The 26,609-nt window shown below is 39.4% G+C and overlaps 1 protein-coding gene across 1 annotated transcript in view; it reads left to right on the forward strand.

Annotated features, from left to right (window-relative positions):
- kdrl (kinase insert domain receptor like) overlaps positions 1–18,669 on the forward strand; it is a 40,554-nt gene extending 21,885 nt beyond the window's left edge. The window contains exons 14-30 of the mRNA XM_024283631.2: positions 37–183; positions 427–555; positions 2,064–2,170; positions 2,477–2,606; positions 2,862–2,966; positions 3,779–3,892; positions 3,974–4,062; positions 4,147–4,300; positions 4,877–4,974; positions 5,395–5,517; positions 5,687–5,798; positions 9,162–9,261; positions 11,762–11,867; positions 13,014–13,138; positions 13,782–13,860; positions 14,738–14,838; positions 17,073–18,669. Of these exons, the coding sequence (XP_024139399.1) occupies positions 37–183; positions 427–555; positions 2,064–2,170; positions 2,477–2,606; positions 2,862–2,966; positions 3,779–3,892; positions 3,974–4,062; positions 4,147–4,300; positions 4,877–4,974; positions 5,395–5,517; positions 5,687–5,798; positions 9,162–9,261; positions 11,762–11,867; positions 13,014–13,138; positions 13,782–13,860; positions 14,738–14,838; positions 17,073–17,256 (2,003 nt within the window). The 3' untranslated portion in view covers positions 17,257–18,669. The remainder of the gene's footprint in view (positions 1–36; positions 184–426; positions 556–2,063; positions 2,171–2,476; positions 2,607–2,861; positions 2,967–3,778; positions 3,893–3,973; positions 4,063–4,146; positions 4,301–4,876; positions 4,975–5,394; positions 5,518–5,686; positions 5,799–9,161; positions 9,262–11,761; positions 11,868–13,013; positions 13,139–13,781; positions 13,861–14,737; positions 14,839–17,072) is intronic.
- The last annotated feature ends 7,940 nt before the right edge of the window (positions 18,670–26,609 follow it).

Below are 26,609 nucleotides of genomic sequence, written 5' to 3' on the forward strand. Positions count from 1 at the left end.
TTGTAAGTACGTTTTTTTTTTTTTTGCATTGTGCAGAGAGAAAGCGGCCATGGCTCAGTCAAAATCTGACAAATCAAGATGTGAACAGCAGCAGCACCCTGGTTATGGCGTGCTACGCTTTGGGAGTTCCTCGTCCGCACATTCTGTGGTACAAGAATGGCATACCTGTGGAAGAGAGTCCGGGTAACCTTAAAAATACCATTCTTATGCACACTGACATTAAAAAACTAACATTTCTTTTAAAAAAAGTTTGGAGTTTTGATTGTCATTTTCTTTAAGACATAGTGAACTTGTATTAAAATTGTATTTGTGGCTGATTTTACTGATCTAAAAATCTATGCTGAGTCAAAGAATCATTGAGCCGAACAACAAAAATACAGATTTTTACATACTTGACACAACTGCAATGAACTTTTTGGATTTCAGGTATCACCCTGGAAAAAGACGGCACTTTGGTCATCGAGCGGGTGAAGAAGGAAGATGAGGGGCTCTACGAGTGTGTAGCCCAAAACGTTGAGGGCTTCGCCAAAACAAGCGCCGTGGTCACAGTGCTCGGTGAGTTAGACACTAAACTCAAATCATGCCTGTAAGGGAAGGGTTTAACAAAATGCTTAGATGGTCATTTTTTTCTGGGTCTTCGTGGACCCAGAACAAGAATGATAATTTAACCCAAAGTTGTTAGTTTGAAGATGGATACTAGATGGGTCTTTCAAGGCACAATTATTCACTGTTTTGGTTTATCCCCGTCTAAAGCTGTTCAATCTTGATAAAAAGCTAAGGCTAAAGGGACCAAACCAGGAGACATTTATGAAACATTTGTGGAATTAAAATTGGGGAAATCCTTTTTCCCCTAAAGCTGACACTATTGAATCTGGTTAGACTTGATGTTTCATTCAGAGATGACAAAATCACTTACATTAAATTGTAATAAATCTAAAAAAAATAAGCTTCAATTCCAAGCTGAGTTCTTTCTGTGTGGAGTTGCATGTTCTCACTGTGCATTTGTGGACTTTCTCCGGCTTCCTTCTACAGTCTAAAAGCATGCTTCATTCATTAATCGGTGACTCTAAATTCCCCCTGTGAGTGTGTGACCCTGCAACAGACTGATGACCGCTCAGGGTGTACCCCACCTTTGTCCAACAGGAGCTCGGTTGGGTCCAGCAGCTTTGTGACCCTCAATGGGATTAGTTCTGAAGATGGATGGAATGGTGGAACACAGGGAAATGAAATGGGAAAAACATGCAGGTGTGGTCAGGCAAGGAAATAAAATGGACTTTAAGTGAAAACCGTAAACAACAAACTGGCAGAGAAATTGAATAAAACTGTGAATATAATCACTGTAAAACCTGTAGAATGACATTATGGCAGAAGCTGGGGGTGGATCAGAAAATAAAATTCCAGTGCAAGAAGTGAAGTTGAAAACACTTTGGTTCAGTACTGGTTTCCAGCTTGTGTTTGTGTGAATGTCCAGGAAAACCAATAAGGTCCTGATGAACCTTTACTTTTCTGTCATCACTATAAATATTTCCAGGGTGACTTCACCACCACAAAAAAAATCTGTAGAGCCAAGCCTCCAGAGCTTTCAGGAATGCCAACTAAATTCCTCTGAGTTTTATGATCCTGGTTTTGGCCGAGGGGTGATAATGTGCAGGACGTAACCTCTGTCAAGTGTTGAGTGGACGCTTAATGGTTCCCAGGAAAGTAACGGATGCTGCAAGGAACTGAAAGTTGACGAAATAAGTGGAAATATCCGTACCTTTATGTTTGTATCTTGGAGGTTGAAACTACTTAACAAAAAATTGTCATCCATGTTTAGAGCTAATTCAAAATACTATCCCTTCAAAAATCAGGGTAATTTGTAAAAAGAACAAAAAACAAGAAGAGGTATAAAAAAAATTAATGTGTCAGTTGATACTCTAAGTTTTGTATGTACTATATATATATTTTTTTATTTTTTCAATCAACAAATCCCTCCATGTAACAAAACCGCTAATGAGATCAGGAAAAAACACAAACAGTCTGGAGGATCAGACGGTTTACAGCAGTCTCTTTTTTCCTTCCAGGGGAAGACGGAAAGCCAAACATTGAAGTCATCATTTTGGTGTGTACTGGAGCTGCTGCCACGTTCCTCTGGCTCATGCTGATCCTCTTCATTCGAAAGCTAAGGAAGGTAGGGCTTAGCCTCTCTTTATTTGTTTCTGGGAAACCCCTTGAGGCGGTATTAGAAATGACACAGCATTTTTACAATTCTCCTTTTTTTGGTACCAAGGAATTCAGCCTTTTTGAGTCATTTCTGAGTCAGAAAAGAGAACATGATGTACTCAGACTAAAAAAGGGGGTGTATTTCTGCTTTTTGGTGACTCGTAAAAAGTCTGCACCTCATCATTTTTGCCCCCTTCCTAATAAAACGGAAGTTTTCATGAACTCATAGGGATATGACTATCTTAAAATGCATTGTTTTATGACTGTACACCAGCAACCAGCGCACTACAAGATGGGTCCATCCATCATCATTGATCCTGACGAGTATCCCCTAGACGAGCAGGACGACCTTCTCCAGTACGACAGCAGCAAGTGGGAGTTTCCCCGGGATCGCCTCCGACTAGGTGATACAGACCAGTCATTTTATGGGAAAAAATTCCAATAAAATCAAACCTTTATTTAGCTGGAACAAGAATTGCATAAAAAAATAATTATTTTAAAATGACTCACAAATTTTCCCACATGACAACATCGAGGTTCCACTTTGTTTCAATTCCTCTAATCAGTTTCTTGAATAAACCTTATGAAACAATAACCATGAGTTGAATTTCTGTCATTTTTACCTACGTAATCTAATGATCATCTTCTGCCTTTGTCAGGGAAAACTCTTGGCCACGGAGCTTTTGGAAAGGTGGTTGAGGCCTCAGCGTTTGGAATCGACAAGCTCTCAACCTGCAAGACCGTCGCGGTTAAAATGCTCAAAGGTGGGGTCTCCGAACGTGTATTTAGCCTTCACAATTAGTTAACACGACCATGAAAAATCCATATGCATAGATGGAAATTTACCATGACAAAGTGCTCATGAAGAAGATACTTAAAACATTTTTATTATTATTATTTCATGATGGTAAAGGTTGTAGCTTCACCACTAAAAGAAACTTTCTGGAGATTGATGTTCCTTTTTGCAAGTCCAGCTGCTGATTTAACTCTAACTCACTTATTACTAGTGTTTCCCCCAAAAAAGATGAAAGCAGTCAAAGAAACTCATCTTTCTGTCAGTGATGTCAGGGCATGAAACATGAACACACTTTCTTCCTGTTTTTCTGATGGAAAGCAGTGATGCTGTCATTCTGACTTTTTTTAAACAAACACATGGTTGACAAAAAGAGGAACATTTTAATATTTGCCATCCACATTTATGATAAAGTCAGACTATTTAGATATATATATATATATTAGTAATCTACTGTGCGTTTAAGATGCACAATATGCAGAATTATTTTTATAGGATTTGTGACCAAAATCTGGTTTAGAAGCTATTCATTCAGGAGCAATTATAATGTAAATGTGATGCAGGAATGATATTACTCTAGTATAAGGATTAACATGAAATACATGAAAAATCTACATTTTAAGATTCAATTTTCGGTCAAAATTCTGCATTTTATAGTTGACCTGATCTGGTAATATTTAAGTGTAGGGGTCATAGATGCCAAAATAATGTTAAAAAAATTAAAAGGAAGACATTTTGAAGGGAATGTGTCCAGGAGAGTGTTAAACTGCTTTTTTGTTGCAGGAGGTGCCACATCAAACGAGCGAAAGGCTCTGATGTCAGAGCTAAAGATCCTGATCCACATTGGTCATCATCTCAATGTGGTCAACCTGCTGGGAGCCTGCACCAAGCCTGGAGGTGGGATTGATCGCTACTTGAAGAGGAGAACATCTGATGTTGGGGTGTTAATAACTTAATAACTCTGTTCTATCCTCACAGGGCCACTGATGATGATTGTGGAGTTCTGCAAATATGGCAACTTGTCCAACTATTTAAGAAGCAAGAGGGATGATTTTCTTGTCTACAAGGTAAGTAGGTCTTCTGGAATAGAGGGTTTAGTGATGGTTAAGTTGTGAAATCTGTGCTTCATTGAGATCTGTGTGACTCCACAGAGCCCGGACGGTAAAGTGGTGTCAGCAGGGTCAGGCTGCGAGCTGAGCGAGCTGATGAAGCGCCGCCTGGAGAGCGTGGCCAGCACCGGAAGTTCAGCCAGCTCTGGCTTCATCGAAGATAAGAGCTACTGCGACTCGGAGGAAGAGGAAGAAGGTAAAGGCCAAGCACGTCTTGCTTCCCTTCAACCCCCCCTCCTGTTTGGCTGGGAACAAACACTCCCTGCAGATTGTTTTCAGGTCTGATGGGACGTTTCCTCCCCCTGCTCGGCAGTACAATCGCTGCAGCAGGAGCCACTGTCACCCACAGAGTCTGGGGAGGCGTCTGTTTGTTTCCTGTCCTGACCCGCGCCGGGCTCTGCTCTCTGGCTTATGCTCAGCCCATTAGCCATTCCGGTTCTGATGTGTTATTTCTGGTTTGATTAGCTGTTTACTCAGGTGGGGAAGTGGAAGGACTCCTTGTGAGTTCCTCCACATACTGCGCACATCATCACACGTTTCTTTTGCACAATAAAGGGACTCGTCCTCTCCCCCCTTTCTGGCGGATGTTGTAAAGACAGAGGGTGAAGGAAAGATGTCTAAAACAGGATTTTTTTTTTTCTTACTGTCTTCTGGGACGCCACAAGAATTCTCTGATTTATCTGGCAGGTGTACAGAGCTCATTGTAATGCTTTCAAATGCACTTACCTTGCATTTGAAGAATCGATCATCATTATATGTTTTTGTTTTGCAGATTCTGAAGATTTATACAAAAGAGTCCTGACGCTAGAGGATTTAATTTGCTACAGCTTCCAAGTTGCAAAAGGCATGGAGTTTCTGGCTTCACGCAAGGTATGTCCTGCTCACAGAGGTCACCCTATGCATCATGCTGTCATTTTTATTTAAGTTTACAATCCGAACCTTTATCAGCAGTTCAGAATTCCCAACTGTGCTTCTGATCTGACCCACTTTATTCCTGTTTGTTGTGGATCATTTAAACGGTGCCAACACTCATCTCCTGTTTCAACTCATTCATAGTTTAGAGTAACAGGATGAGACCATCTATAAAGAATAAAGCCATTGTTGTGGAAAAAATGCAGTGAATCTTTTTTTCTTTTTTATTTTTTAGCCTGGATGTAGGAAAAAAAATATTTCCTCTTGTAATGTCGCTGATGACTTGACCATGTGTCATCCTGTATGCAGCAGGCGTCTCATTTTAATGCCACCGACAATTTCAGGAGAGATTCTTTCTGTTTTTTTGTTTTTAATCAGTGCATTCATCGTGATTTGGCTGCAAGAAATATTCTGCTGTCTGAGAACAATGTGGTGAAGATCTGTGATTTTGGACTCGCAAGGGACATCTACAAAGACCCGGATTACGTTCGCAAAGGAGATGTAAGTTTTTTTTTTTTATAAGCTTGAGTAATAAAGATACGTTTAAAATTAAATTACTAATTTATTAGAATAAAAAAGGACTGAGACACTAAAGGAAAATGATGTTTTCTTCTCTAAAAGTATGTAAAGATTCTTTGTCCACGATTGAGATCTCCACAATCTTTTACAGGCTCGACTGCCTCTCAAGTGGATGGCTCCTGAGGCCATTTTTGACAAGATTTACACAACCCAGAGTGACGTTTGGTCCTTCGGTGTTCTCATGTGGGAAATTTTCTCTTTGGGTGAGTGTCCTGGAGTCAGTCTAAATGGAGAAAACAGTCACTTTCACAGCTTCTTCACTTCACAAGATGGGCTCTATGGTCAGGGAAAGTAACAAATTTAATGGTCAAAAACCTGTTCTTTTGATGAGAAAACAATTAAAACAAGTATGACCTAATGGTTTCATGACAAATATATTTCTAAAGAGTTCTGGTTTGTATTTTGTTCTTTTTTTTATGAAGAAAAATATTGTTTTCTTGCTTGTGAAAACTACTAGTGCTTTTGAATCTCTTTCTTTTAGCTCACCAGCAGGCAGCAGCTCATGAACTTTAATCTTATAAGAGGAAAATTACTAGAAAGTAGTAAAATGATCTGTTCATGAAGCAAGTCATTTTTACTTCATAAGAAATCTTACGAAAATTTCCACACAAGCATTCAAAAAAGGAAAAATAAACAAAAAAATCAAACTGTTTGATAGACTTACTTTGAATTGAATGATAAAAATCCCAATAATTAGTATTTTTGTTGCTAGTTCTAAGCAAATGCTTTATATATTTTTAGTTTTATTGTATTTCATTTTTATTACGATGGCAAAAACTAAGTTGAAATGACTCATTTTGCAGCAAAATGTAAACAAAATGAAATTTACACTTAGCACAATGCGGCCAACTCTAATAAATCCTCATAAAATCTCAAACTAGCATTTATTCTTAGAGCATAAATCTATATTTGTGTCTAGATTATCAACATTCACTGAAATTTAAAATAGTATTTTTGAAATTCAACCAAAAATTACAAATAGAATTTTTTAAATCAACTTTTTCTATTGTCAAGTATGGAGCAAAAGGATTTGGACTCATTTTTATAATAACTTCCTTATTTCTTGATTACAGCTCGTAATTGGAAAAAAAAAAAAATCTTGTCTTTGCTGTTTTGACAGAAGCTTGTACACGTGCGGAGCAAAGAGAGGTTAAAACAACTTTAAACCTACAAAAATCTATTGAATGTCTGAGAACAAGGCTTTAAGTCTTTGCAAGTTTCAAATAATTTATTAAAACCTGCAACAAAACGCCCTCGACTGCATCCATGAGCACTAAAATTAATTGTTTGTGGAAAGTTTGTGTGACTAATTCTAGACCTTAAAGAGAGAAAAAAAGACAGTTTAATGGTCTGGTAAATGATAAATATAAATAGCTTTAGTGTCTGTATGATGCTTTAGCTCAAATATATTCATGTTCAGTTTTAAGTGGAGCTTGGTGGATTTGTTTTGTGCCTTCAGCTTACAGCCTCACCAGATGCACAGCGTAATAACGGTCTTCTTTCACTTTGTAATGATGCCTTTGGGACAAAGCCTGAGCTTGAATTGTCAGTCTGAGAAAACAATTTTTCCTGCTGCTCGTGCAGAAAACATTAGCATCTGTGTTGCCCTGCAAAAGCCGGGGACATTAAATCCACCTCACACACACACACACGTGTGTGTGATTCCAGCTGGTGACATAAAAAACTTGCAGAAATCAAGCAGCTAGATCAGAGGGAAAAGGGGGTTCTGGGTGTAAACACATTGCCTGCCTGAAGAAAGATTTGTTGGCCAGTGAAGCATGACGAGGAGTTAACAGCACGTTTGTCTGATATGATTCGGAAAGAAAGACTGTAACTATGGAGATATTAGAGTTAAAAGCAGGCAGTCACACTGAATGAAATTAAAATCATTAGAATATTTGGTTTTGTCAACCAGCAAAGTGGGAAAAAAAATAGTAACCAATTTTGTTTTGTGTCCGACAAATGCGTTGATTCACTTTTTTCATGTGTTTTTTGTTTTTTTCAAATCTGGAGGATGTTAAGTTAGCTGGACTTCAAAAAAGAATGTAGCACAAAAAAGGCAGAAAATGCTAAAAGGAGGCTTTGAAACCTGATTATGCTGCGATATCAAACTCTGGTTACTTCAAGCTGGATCTTAAACCATTTGTGAGACAGAACCCTGACTCCTGACAGGAGTCAAACTATGGGTACTGTTTCTTCGCTCTGGAGCTCCTGACTTGTAAACCAAAGCTGAGTTGTTTTTTGAAGCACAGTTCAGTTTTACTGAACCCTTATTCTACGTATACAACAAGCATTCAGGTTCTTTAATGCGCGTTTAGCAAATGACGTTGCTACCCAATACTTCCATTGTTGGAAGACCCTGTTGCTAAATGTTGAAGCGGTGCAAATCTCACAAATCTTCCTCCAGGTGTTTTCTTCCACAGCTCTATTCTGACATATGAAAGACTTGGTGCAAATCTTAATTATTCATTTCTTCTTAATGACCAATTTTCAAACTGTTGGCACTTTGGTGAATTAAATAGGACGCTAACCACTCGTAAGTGCCAAAGCTGAGGCCCTGATTGGTAAAAAGTTCACCCTGGTTTAACTTTTAACGTGCGTTCAATGGCTGCGTGTTTTGAATGTAGAGCCAAAAAATAGACTTAAAAACACTAGAATTTTGAACACGAAAGCCCCAAACAGACATTTATGCACTTTTTGTAGACTTTTCATTGGAAGTGGCCACAGGAATAAATGTTGCTGAGCCCGGTGTGAACATGGCATCAGACTTAATTTTATTTACTTACCTTTTTTTTTTTTTTTACTTTAATTCAGTAACCTAAACATATAAACTGTGATTTGATTCCACCTCCCTCAATCACAGTTGTTGTCTTAAGGTGTAAAATTCTCCATAACGTAAGGAAAATGTTTCAGATAAATAATTCCTCAAAAAAAATAAAAGTCTATTCCTGATATTTTTCTTAACGTCTCTTCACACCAGACTTCATGTCTCTTATTCATGGACTTTCCGAGTGACCACACCTAGAAATGTAACCCAGTGTGAACGGTAACTTCTGGAACTGAAACATGTTTTTCTACGCAGATCTCCATTTTTGTCTCGTTGTTATTGAGCCTCTGACAGCTGCATAGAGATTAAGCATGTTGTCATGGAAATTTGAACATACAAAAATATTGTCAATGTCTGAGTGATCAGTCATTTCTAAGATCTTGACTGCTACTAAATGCATTTTTTTTGCTCTCACAGGGAGCGGAGTATCCTGTCCTTTTGATCTACACTTTGTTCCTTTCATTGCAGTTCATAAATAAACACCTCTTAAGGTTACTTTTTAGGTATTGAGCGACAAGTTAGACAGATTAATGACCAGGCTGAACAAGAATAATAGCAGCATTCTTCAGCTGTTCATGGTCAGTGAACCGTGGTTATGTGATGCAAGAGTTTCCAATCCAAAGCACTTTACAGTAAACTTCTTTCAGTCTTGCTATGAACATCAGAGCAGGTTTTTTATTGTATATATATTTTTGCAAAGCACAACAAACTCATTGTTCTGTTGCCCTTCTCCTCTCAGGTGCCTCCCCGTATCCCGGCGTCCAGATTGATGAGGAGTTTTGCTGCAGGCTGAAGGAAGGGACCAGGATGAGGGCGCCAGACTATGCTTCCTCTGAAATGTGAGAAATCCTGCTGGTTATCATTTGCAAATGTTGAAGACAGTTAACCCTTGTGCTATTTTTGTGTGGTCCAGATGACCCCACTCTTACACTGATGAGTGGTCCCTCCCATGACAAAGGTGGACAGGGTTTCATGTCTGCCGTGGACAAGAATAAAAATCATTGGGAGAAAAATACATTAAAAATCTGTGTGCTGTCTTGATGGTTCCAGATGACCCCACTCCCAACGTTAACATCCCTAGGATAGCAAAAGGGGTTAAAGGGTGTCAGCTCAGTGGTATTGTGGTAGAGCGTCCGCCCTCAGACTGGAAGGTCGTGAGCTCAAATCCAGGTTGAGTCGTACCACGACTCAATAATGGGATGCAGTGCCTCCCTGCTTGACCCTCAGAATGAAGGGGTTGGAATAGAGGATTAATCCACCTAAAGGTTCCTGGGTGCAGCTGTGTCTGAGGCTCACTGCTCCCCCAGGGTATGGGTGAAATGTAGAGAGTAAACTTCACACAATGACGTCCATTACAGCTAATGGGTCTTTAACTTTTATGTATCCTGTCAGTCATAGTCTGCTCCACTCTAGATTTGATGAAAACTGCTAACAACTCTTGGAGCGGCAGGTCATCTGGCTGTCAGTTGTACAGTGAAGAAAAATGAATTCCCGTTGACATTAAACAAAACATATTTTTTCTTCCTCTTTGGAGCTGTACCGGCGGCTGCCTGATAAGAATCATGTTTAATCTTGCTTTTGAATGTTGCAGGAAGAAACGTTAGCTACTGATTAGCTCTGCCGCTCTGGGTTTTTAGCTTTGAAGGTCTTTCTGGTCGAAAGATTTGGATGACGTGATCCAGGTCTTACTTGAAATGGAGAAGTCTTCAGTGATGTCACTGCTGTCAATCATTAAGGAAAAGAGTTTGATCTTTTTTCTAATTAAATCAGAGTTTCAGTACAGCAAACGTTTTGATTGTACTCCAGCCTGACTCGCATTGTTTCATCATTCTTATCTTCAAACGTGTGGTTCAGATTCTGAAACAACTTCAGCTGCATAAAAGAGACGGTGATTAGAAATAATACACAAAATGCAGCACAGATTGTAGCTTTCAGGCAAAACCAAGAATATGAAGTTTTTTCCACCTCAGTTTAAGCTCACATTAAAGAAGACCGACCTGCCAGATTAAATACTTTACATTCTTAGGGCTGCGAGGCCTGCCTCCAATTTAAAGCTGAGATAAAACCTTCTGGTATCGGTGTAAACTGGATGCACTCGGTCTGTAAGGGTGAATTCTCTTGATCCTCTCGAGAGCTCTGCAGTTAATCACAGGTGTGTCTAAGCCCAGGTTTTGACACCCATGACCCTTAGCGCAAAAACACCACGAGAATGATGAGAACCACATGAGGCTGCTGGCAGTGCCATTTAATTTGCGTCTCGATTCATGTGGAATGTTTTCTACCGGCTCTTAGTAAAAATGCCTGACGATGATGCATCGCAGAAGAATTCGAGAGGACGTTCCTTTCTGTCTGCAGAAATCTTCCTCTTTAAGTGCTAAGAACCAAAACAATGGGGTTTAATTTGTGCAAACACATGCTATGTCTATTTCCGGTTGAGTAATGTCTTTTGGAGGGTTGTCTGTATGTAGAGCTGTCTGAATCTAAATTCAAAATCCAGTGCCCTAGAAATGTCCCAGAAGTCTTTTAAAATGTGTTTTTGATCCTTTCATTTATAATGGTCTTCCACTCTTCTGTTCTCCCTTTCTTTGGCACCCCCTTCCAAAAAAAAGAACAGTCTGGGAGTGGTGAGGGAATTCTGACATAGCTGTGATCACGTTATCCACTTCCTGTCACAGCACCACCTCAACACACATTTCTAACACTAAGACCGGAGCTGAGCTGGCTCCAGAAGGCCGGTCTGACAGCCCCGCACAGACAAACAGGTACTGTCATCCAAGCCCAAAAACTCCACCAAACCTCAAAGCCCAGCTGACGGACGAGAGTCACAGTGGCTACATTAATGCACATCACAGATGGATGTCTAATTAAAGTCATGCTGCAAACAGTTGAAGCAGCTGAAGCGCAGTTCTGTTTCTAATCCTCTCCTGAATGGGGGAGGCCACAGCAAAGGAAAGTCATGTAAAGGTTTGGAGGCTCCCCACATGGGCAGAGATGCTGACAGCTTGTCAGAAAGCTGATCGTGGCTGTGGGCTCTCAGTCACACAGAGTCCCGAAGGCTCAGGATTAGCACAATAAAAGAGAGGGAACGAGGTATGTTTGAACGGTCCGGATGACAGCTAACAGAGCTGGAGCAGATGTGGTTTCTGGAGCAGAACTTTGTTCACTGAAGGTGAAAAGACCACCGGTCCTGGGGTGGTTGTTTCTCCTCCTTTACATTAAGCAATACATCATCCCAAACACACTGCCTGCTGCTTTTGGCGTGAGGAATGACTGTCCAGTTTGTTTAAGTTCCCTGTCTATCATGGAGAGAGGACTCAGAGGTTTGCTTTTCCCTCACAGATACCAGACCATGCTGGATTGTTGGCAGGGTGAGCCGAAGGAGCGACCAACCTTCACTGAGCTGGTGGAAAGGCTCGGGGACCTGCTTCAGGCCAGCGTGCAACAGGTATGCAGAACAAAGAGTGTTTCTTTATGTCTTGTTGTCTACAACTTCTACAAGTACTCAAAAGAGGATAAATATGAATAATAGAAAAGCAAGAACATGTTGAACTCCAGGAAGTTTGAAAGCAGGAAAACATGAGAACACCACTTCACTTCGATCTCCCTTTAGATCTTTATTTGCCTGTTTGCTCACAGAATTAGGAGTGTATCAATTATATTTAATTGTAATTTTGGCTATTTTATGTTAAAAAATCTTTCATTTATACATCTATTGGTCTGTGTGTGAGATTTGTACATATAGAAAATATATTTAAGAACATTAAGCTTGGAAAAGTCATCATCACATCACTTCTTACCAGATATTTGCACAGACTTTGGAGTCAACTATCCATATTTGGTGCACAAAACGATATTCTGTCTGTTTCCTGTTTAGTCTCACCATTTCATACAAATATTTTTTAATACATTGGCTTTAATACATAGGCTTCTTCTCACAATTAGGGGTACTTAGGTTAGATTACCATCAAGCCCAGGAATTTAACTCCCATTTATCAAGAAAATGTCAGGAGTCCTCTCAACCCACTGAGATACTAAAAAATGCGATTCCTGAAGTTGCATCAATTCTAGATACATTTGAGACAGAAAGTCGTTCATTTTGTGTCTAAGATTGATTTTCTGAGCCCCTAAATTCCCCAAAACTGCAGGAAGACATTTTTATTTTGCATTTTTGTGTTTTAAGGTAAGTTTTTAGGTAAAGGAAAGCACTACATCACACCTGTCACACAAAAACACCAAATAACTACAGTGAAGTTGTAACAAGGTTTCTGCAGGCCAGGGTTTGTCCACTCTCCTGCAAGTTTCTTCTTTCCTGAAATGTATTGGTTTGTTTTCTGCAGCCAAATTTTCAAATGAATTCATTCTGTGACAGTTGTTGAATTTCATGTTGTACTGCTTTGTGTTTATGTTGTCAGTAATGCGATTCCAGCGCTCAAAGGCTCACAATGAACTATCCGGCTTCCTGCTCCAACTTTATGAAAGCGGCTGTAGATTTATAATGCGTGACCTTGGTTTTTTGGCGTCTTACCACCACCTGTACATATGCATAGCGCTCATAGCATTGGCCATAAATCCACTCCTTTTGTTGATTTAGGACGGCAAACACTACATACCCATCAACACAGCCTTACTGGTGAAGGTGGGAGAACAGACCGCCTCGGTGCCGGCAGAGGAGACGACCACACGGCCCATCTCCCTCCGCAACTCAGGGGGCACATGGTAAGAGCATCCATCATCCTTCACTGGCCTTTTTTTGTGTCTTTTTTTTCTATAAAACCAGACAGCATGCAGGTTATTTTATCCACAAATCTTTTGTTTTCTTCTGAGGACTGTTGTTGGACTTTAATAGTTATCACTGAAAACTGCTCAAAACAAGTATTTCCCCTCCGATTAAGCTCAGCTGGAGAACATTCTGGCCCGACTTGAGGACAATGACATATCTGCCTGGCACTTGATAAAAAATGAACAGGCTGTAGCTCCTGAGGCGCAATGTGTTGTGACTCCAGTGAGGAATTTCCCTGAAAACCGCAGGGCCAACATTTCAAGACTGCAGTGAACTTAAAACAATATTTGTTGAGCTCTTGAGTTTTCACAGGTCCTCCAAGAGTGTTTATAGAGGAGGTGCTGAAAAGCAGCAATGACAGTTGGAGCTGGAGTTAAATCGCTGCCGTTTTAGCGCCCAGTGTTGAAACGCAGAGCAAACAGAGTGTGCTTTCAAACTACGTTATCAGACGTGCTGTGCGCTGTTGATAAAAGTGATTAACTTCCTGTAGTTTAGTTGCTGAACTTGACCCCAGCATAACTAAATGATAATCTTTAATCTGTTTCTGAATATTCTAAATCATTATTATTATTTTTTCAGGAACATCAAGATTCGTCCTGCGAGTGTAAAAACCTTTGATGAGGTCACCATGGAGAACGTGAAAAATGAAAAGCATGAAGTAAGAATCTCATCAACACCAGGACACTCAAATGTTTCTTCTTATGGCTGTTTTTTATTTATTTTTATTTATTTCAAATGACCATATTTTTGCATTATAAGTCATACCGACAATAAATGACCTATATTCAAACCTACTTCCTATATAAGACACTAAACTATATTGTTTATCAGTGAGAGACTAAAGGGTCAGATTAAGTCCATCAGGCGGTCAAACTTTATTAACTGCGTTAACAGTAATTCTAGATCTTGTTTGTAACATGCTAAACGTTAGCCACATTAGTGTTCAAAATCCCCGTAACTCCCAACCTTGTTTGCAACACGTTGAGAAAGGCACCAACACCTCATTCGCCCCGTTAGGAACTCCCAATCTTTTTCAGAAATTGTTCAAAAAGAGAATTCTTCCCTTCTCCCTTGCCCTTTCTTTAGCCCTCCAAACGGAGAGTTATGGAAAAATAGTGTCTCTGATTTTGTGCGTCACTTTTGTTCGACGACGTCACCAATACTTGCCGATCAGCTAGCGTTAGCATGGACCTTCCAGAACAACAGCAGTTTTATAACTTTAAAAAGGTCATGCTACAGAAAAAAGTCATTACTTACATATAAATGTAAACCTGCTTCAGAGCGCACCCACGTGAAGAAAATTTTAAAATCTATATTTCAGAAACCACTTGCACTTCACAAGCCCCTTCAGATGAAGGGCTAGGGAGAAGGGAAGAATTCGGATTGGATCCAAGTGTGCCTTATATTGTGGAAAAATCCTGAAACTCAACAGTCACTGTTTTGGGCTGGTCTTCCATGTGTGTTTCCTACAACAGAAGCAGTAACAGAAGAGGTCTTCTGCTGTTTCTTCACGGCTGTTTTTCAATCCTCTCCAGGGTCAGTCAGACAGTGGGATGGGCCTTTCGTCGGACAGCATGAAGACTCTTATGCGCTTTGAGTCGTTGGCAGGGCGACCTCTGAGCATCATGGCTCTGGCGTAAGTATACCACGCCACGAGTGACACAAACACACAGAAGGAGGCTGGAAAGTACCTGCTTAGAAACCTCCCCGCTGTGTTGGAATGTAGATGTGTAACTGTGGAACAAACAAAAGTGTCTTTTACCTTTAAAAACCTTTCAAGGAACAAAGGGGGAAGTGGGCGGTGAAAAGCTTGAGGGTGACGAGCTGAGGGTCCAAAAACAAAGGTTGGACTGTTTTAAAGAGAGAACACTAAAAACGTTTTGTTTTCATCGTGTGCGCCCTGAATGAGAGCCCTCTCATGATGTCTCTGAAGAAAGACTCCAAAATCCTGCAGATTATTTTGATGACGATTAACGAAAAAGAAATGTGTTCCCACTTGAGAAGCTTTTGAAGACGGTCCTTTAAATCTTCCTCTCGTTGGGGTCTCTGTGGGTGTCTGAGGGCTAAAGGGGAAGTTTACAGCGACTCAGTGACAGGGTTAATGTAAAAGGTCACACCCCTTAACCCAGTAATTACACTTCAAACCCTTTTCACCATTTTCTGTTCTCATTTTAGTTATTTGAGCAAAGTACTGTTGCTCTACCTACAAAGACTCACTAGAAGAATGGTGATTTTCACCCTTCTGCTATATAACTAAAGTCAAACACGTCAAAAGCTGCAGAGAGCTAATGGAGGCCTCTGATGTGCTGCAATTAATCCTTCTATAAAGTAATAACAGTTTTGTAGAGGTTCTGCTCGGCTCATCTGGGCCTCAGTCTTGCAGACAGAAGTAACCGTGGAATCCAGTGAATGATCTACTTCAAGGAGGAGACTTTCCCGCCGGGAAGTCTCTCAATCACTGCAGCCTTTGAACTCCAATGGGTGTGTTTTTTTCCTTCGTGGTGGTCCACCTGATACCCCTACTGGTGTGCAGCCTCTCTTCCAGCAGCATTTGAGAAGACAAAAAAAAATGTCTGAAAATTAATATATCTTACATCTTACACAAAAAAGTAAGTCTTTGTTTCCTCAGTCATTTTGTTCCCAAAAGTTGTTTTTTTGGGGGTATTTTTTATCATTTTTTATGCCATGTTTGCCAGGTAGTTTATTAATCCCGGCTACATTCCAGTAGAGCCGCGTCTCTTCCCCCGCTGGGAACTGACCCTTTGGTCTGGAGAGGGGAGCTCTGGAAACCCATGGCAACGTCCAAAACAATAAGACTCACTTATTCATATTCTGGGAATCAAATGAAGCAGAAAAAGCTCAGGATGATTGATTATATCACACGTGAATGAGAGACATTTCATCTGAGTGTATGGCTTCTCAACAGGCCGTCTTTAAGGGAAAGATGTCAAAACAGCCTTCTGTTGTAGGTTGGAACACTAACTTCTTTTGTCATGTTCACTGTATGTTTAAGTTCACAGCTTGTTCACCTCAAACCACAGAAGAAGACAGTTTTACTGCATGTCATAGCTGACACAGTCAGCTCATGAATTCTTAAAAACATCTCTGGTGCCTCTGTTTTGGTGGACGTTCTTGAAGCCCTGCTCTGTTTTATGATCTGCTCTTTGATGGGAGGTTTCAAATGTTATTTAATATAAAAAGATATTCTGGCAAATCTATTTCACTATGAAAACTTTTTTTTTGGGTTATAGGTGAACTTTTTTTCCTTTTTTTTCAAACTACGTTCACACTGGACAAGCAGGGGGGGGCTTCTCTTTCTAGCGCATGTCCGCCATCCACAGTTGGAAGAGGTTTGATGTGAAATGTCGAAGCTGTACACATCCAGTAAATCTTCCTCCAAGCAAGCTCTATTCCAATATAAGAAAAACTTGGTGTCATTTAATTCCGGCCGGGCAACAACTGCAATTATTAATTTCTCCTCCATGATCAATTTTGGTGTGAATTTACATTTACTTTATTTCTAACTCGTATTAATCTGACAGAAAATTTTACTATGGAGAACAAAATATTGGAAGTTATTTAAGGTTTAAGTTGATTGATTCTGGAAAAATATTCCTACCTGTTTTTATTCATATTTATGTTTTAAAAAACGTTTTTTAAAGTTTCAACAGTTTAGTTTTTTATGTGTTCATTAAGTGTTTGTCCTGGTTGACCCATGACCTACTGTGTGCTCTGGGTTTTGGCGCCCTGTGTGATTGAGCTTGACCCCCCTGCCTTACATTATCCCGTCCTGAAGGACTTCCACCTCCTTCCTCTTGAAATGTATCTTGAATATGCAGAAGCTGAGCTCGCTGCTGTTTTCCTTCTCAGGAAGAAGGCAGTGAGTAAGAGCAAGGAGTCGGTGCTGAGCGACGCAGAGAAGGAGAGCTTCCTGCCCACAGTTCCTCCGTTAGACTTCACTCTGGATGACTCGGCTCTGGACGCCAGCCTGGAGTGTCACAGCCCGCCGCCCGACTACAACTATGTGGTGCGCTACTCCACCCCTCCTGTGTAGCACCCCAGTGAAAGGCCTCGGCTTTGTTCTGCTCTGCTTTGACTCTTTGACGAAGATTGGGAGGAAAATCTCTTGTACTGTTTAGAAATGATCAACTTCACGTCATTCGACGTCCAGAACTGTGGACTGTTGATGCGGTTTGGAGGCGTTAGTGCTGCTGGTCCATTCCACTCTCACTGTGATGTGTCGAACAGCTGAAAGCAGGCTCAGGTATTATTTTGATCTACTGTGAAACAATCACATTCATTTCACCACAGCTCTGAAAATGACGATTCAGGACAGGTCAAGTAAAACAGTGTTATTTGAAAAAAACAATTGGAGATTGTGAACACGTCTGTCTGTTAAATAAGAAACTGTTACATTTTACACCATAATTGAATTTCTCAAAACAAAAGGAGAACTCAAACTCCACTCAACACACTCAGGATGATCCGGAGTGGCAGAGAGCTTTACTCCGGGTGTGTTTTTAAGCTCCCTCTGACTTTGGGAAAATGACAGGTTATTGGGGGAAACAGAGTTCAGCTTTAATCATGCAGCTCAACCGTGAAAGTGTTGGAATTAGTCACTGCAGGTGCACACTCATCTCCCTTCCAGAAACGCTGTGTTTAGCATGTTTGGGCCAAACCTAAAGGGAAGTTTTGTATATTCTGTACACATGTAGTTAGGAGCATGGATAAATGAAGGAAAATGTCGCAGAAACACTTTAAGCACTACCGAGATGAATTATTTGTATCCACTGTCACTTAGTCATGCAGTTTAGCTCATTGTAGTAACATGTGTAACCAACTTTCTTGTCACCCCCCCATTGTTTTATCGCATTTATGCTGCTGTGTTGAAACTGTGCTCATCTCCATCCTTTGGTTTGTGGTGTTTCCACAGCATTTCATTGTACAGGAGCCTTGCTCTCACTTAAGCTTGTATTCTGGATTGCAGATACTTTATGTTTTACTAGAAAAACAGTATTTGTGTCATCGAGTTAACTCCAAGTGTGTTTTATTTTGAAGGACATGACTATGCACTGATACTTTGAGTATAACTCTGTAATTGTGTTTTAACATATTTTATTGTGATACAGTTTTAAGGGTCAAATGTCTCAAACGTGTTCTTGTTCATATTTAACTTTCATTTATATATTAGGAAAATAACATTTGCCGTATTTGTTGCGTTGTAACACAATCATGCTTTTGTCTTATTTTTGTTTCTAATTCTGCCCACACTTTAAAGCTAACAGTGTTTTTTTATTTTTTTCTGACTGTACAAAGGAGTTTGTTTTTGATATTTTCCCATCATTTACAGGAACTAATTGTGTTTTTCTGCAGCTTAAATTTATGAGTTTTAATAAGATCATCCCCAACACTGTTGTAACTGATTCTATGAAGTAAATACATGAATAAAGATCTATATATTTATGCATTCCTTGTTGTTGTTTTCAATTTTTGGAAACGCAGAAAAACATTTCCAGTATAAATGTGTCATTTTTTTAGAGGATGGAGAACATTTGATTCTAATCTTCATTCTATTTAACAATTCTATTTAGGTAAAACAGCACATGGTTTACTATTTAACCCTTTATTTCCTGAGGTGTCGTCAGTGACGCTTAAATACAAAATCTTTAACATACAGTAACTTTTGAATTGTTATTGCAATCGGCGTCATTCCAGCAGATTCTGAAGGAGAAAAGCGGCTCGAGATGCTTATCTTCTTCAGAATCTACTGGAATTATTGTCAACAATTAAAAAATTACAGTAAATGAAAGCACATAAACACTGGAGCTTCGGTGTAAAAGGGTTAAGCTACAATTTGTCATGAGAGTAATCACCAACTATATCCCTCAACATAACAAAACACAGAGGTTTACTCAACGTAACAGGATTTCTTTCTCCAGAAATAAAAAACATTTTAGCTGTTTTGAAATTTTATGACTTTTTATTGGATCTTTTTGAGATGCATGAAAGAATTTTAGTTGGATAGCAGGTGGATTTTTCTTCCTAAAAGTTATTTTGTGCATTTTTAATAAGGACAGGATTTTGTAAAGAGGGACACACATCTAGACAGTAAGTTACCCACCTGACTTACAGTTTTAAGAAATGACACGACCAAGTTTTTATTTATTTATTTTTTTTAAACAGGCTGATCAAGATCCTAAATGAACAAAGGAGTCATGAAAGACAAACTTTACTGATATAATAAGCAGAATTAAGAAAAAATCCTGAGAAAAGAGGAAGTTGGAGATTAAATTTTATAAAAATGTAAAACCAACATGGATGACCGTGACTCTTCACAGATATAAATCTAAGCAGTTTGTTACAGCAAGTTATTAAACAAAAAAAAAGTCAAATCTTAAATTATTTAAGAGACAGATTTTCAGGTCAATCAATATTACTAAAAGACACTAAAGGAGGCATTAAGCAAGAAAGAAAATCACAATTGACTTAAAATTTTCTTGATGAAATGTCATCAGGAAAAAGGGAAAAAGAGGAAAATTATTCATTATCTCATCAGAAAAAAATCATAACTACATATGAAAAAAAAATGATCTCTTTTCAAATTTAGAGCATCATGTCACTCCATGATTATTTACCTTGATGATTGTTTATCAAATCTTTCTCAGCTATGAGGTTGGTTTGGACTGGAATGTGCCATCGGTGCTGTTGCCCTCTGCTGCTTCTTGGACTGTGAGGACTCACTTCCTACCGGGATGAGGTGTCGGCAGCCTGTCTGCACGCCCGGACAATGCCAAAGTGGGAGAGGAAGGAACTTTTAATCATCCTGGTCACGACTGGAGATCTTACCGGCACTGGGTGTGTCTGAGGACGAGGCCCCAAAACGGGCTCAGCCTGTCCCCTCGGCCTTTGTTTACTGAGCATCAGGCGCATGAGCATCCCAACAACTTCCGATACCGACTATTTCAGGATTATATGATGCAAACAAACAAGGGAAGGATGTTGGACTGGGGAGGCAAACTGTGGCTGTCATGTTTTGGGTTTTTTTCTTATCGTGGGGATGAACCCAGTAGTTTTCCTCTGGCATACATCAGAGGATCTTCTTAATAAGGGCATTTCTTAAGGCTCAATTGATTAAAAATGCATGTTGATTTGCCATTCCAATGCAAATTTAGCTAATTTTCCTCCATTTTTATTAAGAAAGAAGCAAATTTTTTGTAATAATATGAGATTACTGAGTATGAAAGCTTGGATGAGTCAATCATGTCACATCCAGAGACCCTAAAATAAAAAAAAAAAAACCTGATGGTTTATCCTAATTTTCCACTAGAAGCTCAAAAGTATGATACCATATCCCACATGGGAAATATTACTGCCCAAAGGAGAAAAGAGAAACTGGTGTTATAGTTTTACAATATATAGCTCTCATTCTTTAAATCTTTTACAGAAAAGCGGAGTGCAAAAAAAAATGTGAGGCCCATTTACAAGTTAAAGCTGCAGATCATTGAGGTCGAGGCAGAAAAAACTAAAACCACCTCAAAAAAAAAAATTCTATGAAAAACTTTCATACAATTAACCAACATATAAATGACGATCAGAAGCCCTAATGCAGGTATAATTTCACCTAAACAGTTTTTCAAAGTTACTTCTTTTAGAAGAAGTTTCTAAGATCATTTTTCTATTTAACCATTTGTCATAACCTCACATGATCAGAACTTTCCTTATATACCCTTTTTATAGAACTTGATTCTCATTTTCTTCCCTGTATTTCATCATCCTTCCACTAGGGGCAGTAGAACGGCTTTTCCTGCTTATTTCAAAATGGCTGCTTTCATTAAATCTCAAAAACACTTTTGGGGAAAACTTTTGCTATTTTTCTAAACTTTATGATGATAACTCATCTATTCATTTTAATGACTACATGTTGCCCATGCAAAAAAGCAGAATTTGATTATAATGACTTCATACATTATAGTTAAACCATGTTAAAAATGTGAAGATCAAATTTGAGACAGCGGGTAAAAAATGTGCCATTTTTTTCTGCACACTCAATGTTGATATTTTTTTAATTTTAAGGTAGCATTTTTGAGAGCAAAAACTTGCCAAATGCCTAACTCATTATAATTATTACATCTATATCTAATAAAAAATGATAGAGAAAACTTATATGGTGTTTAATAACATCTTCATTTCCAAAAATGGAATTTTCTGTCAATTCTTTGCAGCAGTGGGCCTTACGGGGTTAAACAACACCAAACAGATCTTTTTTGGCAAAGATAAAAGAACCTTGTACTATTATTTTAAAATAAAAATAATTAAACTTCTAAATGTGCATTTAATTTGGCTTATCTTCACATGTCCATTCTTCACAGTGATCTATCTGGGCAAACAATTAATTTTCTGCTCTCAGATTGTGTAATGAAAACTAATTTTTGACAGAAAAATGACTTTTTCCTCAGATAAGTTATTCTTATCTGCATGGAGTAATAAATCAGACATTGAGATCCAACAGATGGAGGTGATCTTTGACATGAAATCCTTGTCAGGAGATGCAGAGAAACGATCGATTGACAACTTTACATCCCAGTGACACAAACTTCAACCGACGTCCGGTTTGAATCTGTGCAATTTGTTTTCCTCATCTAACAATTGCACTTGCGAGCCCTCTCACCCCCTTTCCACTTCCCCGTGAGCACTTCCACAGCCTCTTCCCAAAGCAAACAGAGCTGCAAAAACAGCTCGTTAATCACTGGGAAGTATAGCTGCTAATGAATTTGGGGAACTTCTGTCAAAAAAACCTAAGATACAGCCTTAAAAAAGGATTTAGATTAAGCATAACAACAAAATAAATAACTCCTTTGATTGTGTAAATGTCCACACAATGCTTTTCCCAGACCCCTGCCCATGAAGGTGAATGGTGGGCACGCAGCATCCACGCCTCTCACCTAAAGGCAGAACAATGAGCCGGATGCGTTTGTATTAGGGGCCAAAAACACCACCTTTAATCTACAGCTTCTGTTAAGGAAAGGAAAGCACTAACAACACACGTGTTCAGGGATTAGGAAAATATTCATCAAGGTGAGGCATCTTCCAAGTCACACTCACCCTGTTATGTATGGACTCCATGTTCCAATCAGATGCTCTCAAACTTAAGAAAAACTCTGAAGTTGCCATCTGAACCCTTCTGAACACTTTAATCTGGATCAAAACTTGGATCTCATTCACAGTGAGCTAAATCAGGCAGTAAAACATTTCAACAGATTAAAAACCAACAAGAAACCAAACTATTACAGCTAAATGTGCAGCTGCACATTTACAAACTGGAGGAGCCTTGAGGGTTTGTTGACTGTGCGTCCAGTGAAGTGACTGAGTGTAAAACGAGGATCAACACCACAGACATGCATCGGATCAAGGAAACAAGCCCATCATGTTCACATGAATTATGCCACTGTGGCTGCAGCATTTTCCCAGGCCCTGCTGCTACGGGAACACTCTGTACACCCTTTGCCTCCCGCCAGGCGGGGAAACAATGAGCTGAGCCGGTTTCATGGCACTTTGAGGGTGTGGGGGTCTGCTTCAAAAACAAGCACCACCACTAGACCTTTGCTGAGCGTTTACAGAGCCAAACCAAAGCAGAAGATAGTTCCAAGTGCTTTGTCTTCAAATGAGAACTTTTGAGGGAGAAACACAGACAAAAATATGTTTTATGGCTCCATTTGAGGGTTCTTGATTAAAGAAAATGTTTCCTTTCGGGTAACATTGTATGAAACACAAAGTTTTGTGTCCCTGAAAAATTCTAATGAAATAATTTCTTTCAAACTCCAATAAAGCTAAGGATGAAAAGACATTTCTATTCATTACCCACATTTATTTTAGAGGAAAATGTGAACACAACTGACTTGTAAAGCTAATTCTAAAGATCTTATATGGATTTAAATATAGAGTAATTGTCCAATTCAAATCAGTTTACTAATACACTAATCCACAAGGGGAAATAAAACAGAATAAATCAAATTTTGTTGATCATTTTGTTTCTGACAGAATTCATGTAAACAGCAGAAAGGTTAAGCTAACAAAAGCAGATACAGAGTTTTATCTGCTAAAATAACTGTTCATTTGGTGGATAAAAATTCATTCGTTTGAATTTAAAAAGCTGTAATAGAATGTGTGCAGAACAGGTAAACAGGTGTGTCACTTTCTTGGGAATATCTTGTAAACAAGATATTTTGCGACACATGAACAATTATTTGTGTTGCAACCTGAACAAATCAGCCCAGAGACTTGAACATGAAGTGTCTGAGACGCTGTGATCCACAGATGTTCTGTGTTACAGAAGACAAACGGAGCCGTGGAGGCCGCGTGTGAACCATCAGAGCGGGCTGTCTAAAAATAGAGGCAGATGGTCCAGTTTTATCTGCCTAACTGTAAGAGTCACTGTGGGTTTGTGGAGAAATCCTTTACACCATCAACACCGATGAACTCAGCGGGGCTTCCTGACGTTTCATGCTTTGATTTCATCAAAGTAAACTGATCTTTGTATGGAAAAGTGTCACCAGACACATAATTGGACACTTTTTATAATGTTTAATTGGAGCTAACAAGCTTTCAAAGAGACTGACAGCGTCATAGATGATCCTACAGCACCATCTAGAGGTCAAACAGAGCACTCACAGGGAGAAAGGTAGAAAAAATAGTTCTTCTCAATCGTTTTGGTGCATTTTGTCACGACAGAATTAAACAGTCAGTGCAACCTCCAAAACATTTAGTCATTTTAGTAAAACCTAGCTGCAGTTTCACGTTCATTTCATTCAATAGTGAATCCTTTTGGACACAAAGCTATTGATGAGGTGAAGGGAATATGACCGGCGTCCACAATGTTTCTTTCCTCAAGCCCCATCAGGGGTTTTTCTCTTGGATTCACTTCACCTGAATGTCATCTCACATTCTTTTAGACTTCCACTGAAACCGAGCTTTACTGGATTTTGAGTCAAATTCGGGATCAAGATTAACAGATCCACTGGTGCTCTCATCACTTCTTCCTCCAGAATATCAGGTCTTGCTTCTCGGGATTTGTCTAAACCTTAATCCGTCCCACAATCCAATATGTATGTGCCACATAGTTTACTGTAAACATGCTGTTCTTCATGCACTTCCTTTTGCCTATTTGTGATGCATTGCAGATCCACAGACCGTAAGAATCCAGATTTTTATTCATGGCTCCAAAGAACAGAATCCCACCACTCCTGTGGCTTATATACAGGGTTTAGAGTATACTGGAAGTGACTGTTCTCATGGTCTCAGTAATATTGTAGAAGTCCAGATATCAGCTCTTCTGGTGTTTTTACTTGGTGAGCAGGATCACAAACTCAGCATCAGCACACAGCCTGTCCTGCTGCAGCTTATTTACAGTCACTTGGTGGTTTTTACCACTTTATGGATCAGAAAGAGTCAACAAACTTCACCTTAAACACTAAGCTTTTTCCTCAAAAACATTTGAGGCATCTGTCATGTTTGTGTCCTTTTCCTTGTTTGTGTTGTTTGTATTTGCTCTCTCACATCCAGAATTAGTGTAGGGCTTCACATTTGATTGCAGTTTTGAAAATTTTGTAATTAACCTTATTTAAAATTGCACAAATATGTTTAAAATATTCTTTATGATTTCGAAACCAGCCAGATTAATTCTAATGTGTTCATATGAACATTTGTGGCTTATCAGAATGAATCCACTCACAATGAAAGCAGAGTTAACAGCCAAAGTCTGCTTCTGTGGCCCTATAGCTGTCAGTTTGAGCTCCTTCAGAACCCCCACCCCCACCCCACCCCACACACACACACGTTTGGAGCTTCAAAAGCTCCTAAAAGACAGGTTCATATTGTACTGAGAGATCACAGAAGAAATCAGAATGTCAATTTGATCCTTGAAGTTGAAATTCCACAAACGTCCACAAGAGGGAGCTGTTTGGATGAGACCAGAAGAAAAGCCTGTCAGACCAATCTCGTCCTTTTTTTATTTTAGAAGGGGAAGAAAAGGTGTTTTTATACAATTAAAACAGTACATTTACCTAGTTGTGTGTCTCCGATTAAGCAGATAAATTAGGAAAATGTAAATAAAAAAATATCCAGAGGATCCTAACAAATGTCAAATTATTTGTTCCTTGTCAAAAAGGAATAACATAAATTATTTGATGTCAAACCTCTTGAGTTTTTGTTTTATTGAATTGTTCCCTGCTGGTTTAAAACTGCTGATTTTTATGATAAATGTACCTGTGAGATGTGAGGAGTTTCTATTCTAATTCTAAACCACTTTCTGCATGAAAATCTGCATTTTTTTTTTTATTATTTCATGAGAGAATAATTCAAATAAAGAGTCAGTAAAGCCCAAATCAGCAGACTTTAGAGAGAGACATTAATAATTTTGTTTCAAAAACAGTTTACTTTGATGAGCAAAGATCATACGAGGGTCTTAAATCTGATCATTTTTAAGCTATTTTTCTATTGCATAAAATAAAAAAATAAAAAAACGATTTTCCTATGCTTTTTAACAGGAGGAAGAGCTGCGCATCAGTGAGTCGCGGAGCAATAAATTTAGCTTCAGAGGGCAGCTGAGCGCCGTGTCACAGGCCGCTGTTTGTCTCAGAGGGGGTCGCTGGAGTTTCCTTGTAACCGGAATTAGCTGTGAAGTGCGATCTTGAGGTGTGAACAGAATATGAAAGCTTCGGCTTCATTGAAAGGGGAAAAAGTCTCTCATACTTTGCACCTCGTTTGCACTTGAATATGTTAACAAATAAATCTGGATGAACCCGTGGCGCGTGGTCACGAACCGCCGAATTCCCACGATCCACGTTTTTTTTTTCCTCTTCTTTTATTTAATTTATTTTTTCAGCATTTAAGTGCCTCCTCGACATTAAACATAAATGTCTCAACAATTCAAACTTTTAAATCGAGTTTTATCAGAAGAATCTGTGCGTAATTACGCACAGGCCTCCTGTCTTGCTTGTGGGGTCGAGTGTCTTGCAGTTATTGCCACTGTGTCCCGCTGATAGGCCGGGGTGATAATTTATTCCTGGGGTGGAGAGCTCATGCTCAGGATAGGCTCACTGTCAGGTGTGACGCGAGGGACAGCTGGGCCGGGAGCACCGGTCACTCTCATTTGGATGCAAATCCACGAGAGTGGAGGAGCTGGCTCACGTCAGGAAGGCCTTAGTGTACCTTTAGCTTCGTGTCAAACGAGGCACATCATGAGAGACTGCAGACAGACCCGGAGCTACGTGGTGTTTTACTGAGGGGACCCGTTTGGACTATACACGGCACAGGGTTGGTTTTCTTAACAGTTGTAGGGTCACAATGTCGCCTTGAAACAGGCTTCATCCGCCCTTTACTGTTACTTCTCAAAAACTTTTCATGCAAAAC

The sequence above is a fragment of the Oryzias melastigma genome, linkage group LG10 (genome assembly GCF_002922805.2).
Source record: "Oryzias melastigma strain HK-1 linkage group LG10, ASM292280v2, whole genome shotgun sequence".
NCBI classification, from domain to species: Eukaryota; Metazoa; Chordata; class Actinopteri; order Beloniformes; family Adrianichthyidae; genus Oryzias; species Oryzias melastigma.